This window comes from Vigna radiata, chromosome 8 (assembly GCF_000741045.1).
Source record: "Vigna radiata var. radiata cultivar VC1973A chromosome 8, Vradiata_ver6, whole genome shotgun sequence".
Taxonomy (NCBI): Eukaryota; Viridiplantae; Streptophyta; class Magnoliopsida; order Fabales; family Fabaceae; genus Vigna; species Vigna radiata.
The window spans coordinates 12,566,057-12,570,807 of NC_028358.1; the positions used below are offsets into that span (position 1 = coordinate 12,566,057).

The 4,751-nt window shown below is 31.2% G+C and overlaps 1 protein-coding gene across 2 annotated transcripts in view; it reads left to right on the plus strand.

Annotated features, from left to right (window-relative positions):
- LOC106770239 (glycinol 4-dimethylallyltransferase-like) overlaps positions 1-4,538 on the plus strand; it is a 27,132-nt gene extending 22,594 nt beyond the window's left edge. For both annotated transcript variants that reach the window (XM_022785397.1, XM_014656056.2), the window contains 8 exons: positions 2,251-2,334; positions 2,426-2,515; positions 2,607-2,708; positions 2,905-3,000; positions 3,094-3,165; positions 3,245-3,343; positions 4,156-4,260; positions 4,362-4,538. In XM_022785397.1, the coding sequence (XP_022641118.1) occupies positions 2,251-2,334; positions 2,426-2,515; positions 2,607-2,708; positions 2,905-3,000; positions 3,094-3,165; positions 3,245-3,343; positions 4,156-4,260; positions 4,362-4,403 (690 nt within the window). In that variant the 3' untranslated portion in view covers positions 4,404-4,538. The remainder of the gene's footprint in view (positions 1-2,250; positions 2,335-2,425; positions 2,516-2,606; positions 2,709-2,904; positions 3,001-3,093; positions 3,166-3,244; positions 3,344-4,155; positions 4,261-4,361) is intronic.
- The last annotated feature ends 213 nt before the right edge of the window (positions 4,539-4,751 follow it).

Consider the following 4,751-nt stretch of genomic DNA (forward strand, 5'->3'; position numbering starts at 1 on the left):
AATAATTGATATTAAATTGGTGGAGTTTATTTCCTTTTAACTCTTTCAAATTGGGTTATCAATTTGTATATTTATACTATTGTAATCCAATTATCAAATCAATTCATTTCAAATATTTTCTATATCTAACTCGTTACCTATCACCTATATTTATAAATTTCAGAATGAGTTTTTGATTAGTGCAGGCTAATTATGGTCCAATTATTGGTAATTGCAATTTGATTAGTGCAGGCTAATTATGATCCAATTATTGGTAATTACAATTTGTCTTAAACTGGTTAGAATTAACATTAATCTCTCCAATGAATGACTCTTCAGGCTTATCTCTTAGTCGTACAGTCATGAAGGGAGCTCGTGTAGGGAAGTAGATCGTTTGGTCCATATAATGGATCGGAGAATCATATTGTACATCCTATAAAAAAATTTCTCCCAATTTTATAAATTTTTGTTGTTCGATATCTTCCCTAATCGAGCCAAAAACATATACTCAAGCTTCCAAAAACATATACTATTGGGTGCAAGCTATGAATTTTGATATTGCAGCCCTTGAACAAAACTATACTTAGCAAATAGTTGATAGAAAGACACAAGACTTGCTTAGTCGTTAAGGAATATACGTAACTTGAAGGGGTGAGCTGTTTTGGTACTTTTTCTCTTGTTGCAAAGCTCGCAACACTAAGAGTCATCCTTGCCATAGGTGTTGCCAAAAACTGATTTTTTGAACAATTAGATGTTAATAATGCATTTATGCATGGTTACCTACATGAAGAAGTTTATATGAAATTATCCCTAGCCTGGCATCTTGCCATCCAAATAATGTTTGCAAATCGAAAAACATCCTTGTATGGATTGAAGCAATAGCTAGTAGTAATGGTATGTTAAGCTCTCCACAGCCTTAATAGCCCATAAATTCATTCAATCTTTGCTGATCATTCTCTCTCCATAAAGAATATAGGGGTATATATCTTTCACCGTTTCATTAATCTATGTTGATGACATAGTTCTTATAGGCAATGTTTATAATGAAATTGAATATGTCAAGACACACTTGGACAATGAATTTTGCATTAAAAATATTAGAAAAGTTCGTTATTTTGCTGCTTGAAATATCATGTTCTTCGTCTAGTATTGCGGTCAATAAGAGGAAATATGCACCAGAAATACTAGAAGAAAATACCATGTTTGCTGCCAAACCAGTATCCACTCATGTGGTGCCAAACCGGCACTCCTTTATTTGACCCTCAAATTGTTTTCCAATTGATTGGTCAGCTGATGTATCTTACAACCAGCAGACTAGACCTAGCTTTTGTCATTCAATAGCTTAGCCACTATGTTTCTCAACCCATAGATACTAATAATCGTTCTGCCATGAGAGTGCATTTTTATCTCAAAGGATCTTATGTTAAAGTTCTTCATTTTGTGGCCAACTCATCTTTCATTCCTTCTAGTTTTGCTGATTTTGATTGCGGCTATGGAAATTTATCACTGGATTTTATGTCTTGTCTCTTCGTTAATTTCTTGGAAAACCAAGAAGCAAACAGCAATATCTTGGTCCTCCTCTAAAGTTGAACATAGAGTTCTTACAACTCTGAGTTGTGAGTTACAGTGGTTTCATTATTTACTCACTACTTTAAATGTTCCTAGTGCTGCCCTTATTTTAGTTTTTTGTAACAATCAATGCGCTATATATCTGACTCACAATACTACCTTTAATGAGCAAACAAAAAGTATAGAAATTCACTGTCATGTCATTCTTGAAAAAATTCAAAGCGGTTTTCTTCATTTGATGCCAGTTTCTTCTTCTACACAAATGGCTGATATGTTCAGTACGGCTCTCCATCCCAAAGCTTTCACACACTGTCTCCAAGCTAGTACTGTTCGATGTTCACAGTACCGCTTGGGGGGTGTATTACCAAATAAATATCTTTTGGTCTTATCCAATGCCTACGTGTAAGTTTTGTTAGTTTTTGTTATGTAGGGGTGATTTCTACATCCTAATATATATGACCTTGCTTTTCTGTAGATTACAGCACATTAATCAATGAAATTTTTTTTCTGTGAGGTCTATCAATTCTATGAAGTCCCTTTACAGATTCTTGTAGAAAAATAATCCCTTTATAATTTCGAATCGGAAGTCTTCCTATAATTACCACATGCTTTGATAGGATAGTGCAGGCATGTAACTTTTTATACTGTAAAAACCTTTTGGATGTTTGTTAGAAGTAATCTATTTTACATGTTTTATTGCAGATAAATAAACCGTATCTTCCATTGGCTGCTGGCAAATTATCCTTCAGAACTTGTGCCTTTATTGTTGCCTTATCTGCAATTTTGGTGCCATATAGATCCATAACTTTTTAGAATAAAAGATTTTAAGATTAGATTCATTGAAAAAGGAGAATTACGGTTTTATTCTATTTTACAGGGTTTAGGGTTTAACTTGATGATAGGTTCTCCGCCATTGATTTGGAACTTTGTGTTGTGCGTTGCATTATGGACTTGCTATTCAGTCAATGTGAGTTCTTTCCAATGGCATTTAAGCTGAGTATTATGTTTTAAGGTATACGTATTGGTGCACTGAGTATTCTTATATATATATTCTGCAGTTGCCTTTCTTACGATGGAAGCAATATCCCGTGATGGCATCATTGCTCATATTTGTTTGTGGGACATTTATAAATCCAATTGCATACTTCCTTCATATGCAGGTTCTGTCCTATCACTATATCTTTGCCTTTCATAGATCTTAGTTTTTAATAAGCATGGTCCAACTTATTATCACTTTCAAAGAATAATAACAAATTTTAATCCCAAGATTTTTGGGTTACTTTCATTTGATATACAATCAACCATTTTAATAAGCATGTTCCAACTAAATTGCTAATTGATGTAACAAATGTTCAGACGTTTGTGTTGAAGAGGCCACTTGTGTTTACAAGATCATTCATTGTTTTTCTGTTGTTCATGAGTTTCTACTCTCCTGGTATAGCATTAGCCAAGGTAATTTCTTTATTTTCTCATGATATATGTATTCATTTTCCAACATCAAGCTTTTCGTTCAATAATGTAAAACTTTGTATTGGATTTGTGTAGGATATACCTGACGTAGAAGGAGATATAAAACATGGCGTTGATTCTTTCGCAGCACGTTTAGGCCACAAGAATGTATGTTTCTTATATTCAATATTTTCTTTTGGTTATCTCCTCATTGTATAATATTTGATTGATTTTATATCTTTGATAGGTATTTTGGATTTGTGTTTTCCTTTTTGAAATGGCATTTGGAGTTGCCTTTGTGGCAGGAGCATCGTCTTCATCTCCCTTTTGGATTAAAATTGTCACGGTAAGATATTTTTATAATATTATATATGGATTTGAATTTTATTAGGTATACGGATTTATTTGTTTTTTTTTTTTTTCGCAATACCCGGTTATGTTTGAGTTTGTTCTTTCAAAGTAAATGTTTTCTTTCTAATAAACTAAGCAGATTTTTATTTCTTTTGTATATTTTTTTAATATTTTTACTTCTAAAAGTAAATAGTATCTTTTTTTTCTCTTTTAGAAAAGTAAATTCGATCTACTTTTTTTTTAAATGTCTTATTTTAAAAATACTTATTTTAAATTAAGAACATAGGATTATGGTTTTTTTAAGTGATGTATACGTTAATTTTTAAAATACCACGAAATTATTTCTTTGGTTAATCAGGCATAAGGTTCAATTATTAATATAACACAAGACTGCGTTGTCGATAGCAAAATAGACTAAAAATATATAAGTTGATAAGTTCATAAAGTGAGGAATAAATTATTGTTTTCTTTTAAAACTTAACTACACAAAATTATTTTGTAAAATAAAATTTGCACTCCATTTCTATATTATAAATTGATATTATTTTTAATCAATAGGAGACTTCCAATATTTCTATAATACCAAATTTTTTAGTTCAACGAATATCCCTTATGTTTAACATTACTTCCTTATGATATGCAATATATCTGTACTTAAATAAACGTGAAGGGTAAAAAATGATCGTTAAAATAAGCAATATTTTAGTACAAAGATAGGTTTACTGTTTTTCATATATCATTATAAATGACCATAAAGTTATTTGAACTTTTGAACAAAATTTAAGCAAAATCTGTGTTATATTTTAGTGTCTTGGAAACGTTGTTCTTGGTTCAATTTTGTGGTACCAGACCAAATACGTAGATGTGACAAATCCAGCTTCCACTAGATCCTTCTATTCATTGAACTGGAAGGTAATTCTTCTCTCAAACACTGTTTCCATTTGAGTATTTCAATATCCAGATTATAAAGGAAACATCTAATAACATAATTTCTTATGTGTTTGTTTTTGCAGTTGATGATGGCCTCATACGTTCTCCTGCCTTTAATTAGATAAAGTGTAACTCAAGATTAAACAACGTTTGCAACAGAATAACATAGAAAGCCTGCCCATCTAAGTTTATTGAAGCATAAAAATTACACATGTACGTGTTCTCTAGATCTGATGAGTTTTGTATCGGTAAGTTTTTATTTATTTTATTTTAATTGTGTGATGATTTTCAGTGTATCGATATCGAGCATTATCTCTATAGACACATATTTCATTAAAGGAATAAAAAAATAGAACCAACTTGTTATGATATGATTACCCTAAAGTATATGAGTGATAGCATATGAGCTTTTGTCCACTACAAAGTGTTATTTTATAAATCACGCAATAAAAAATCATCTCCCTGAAATATGC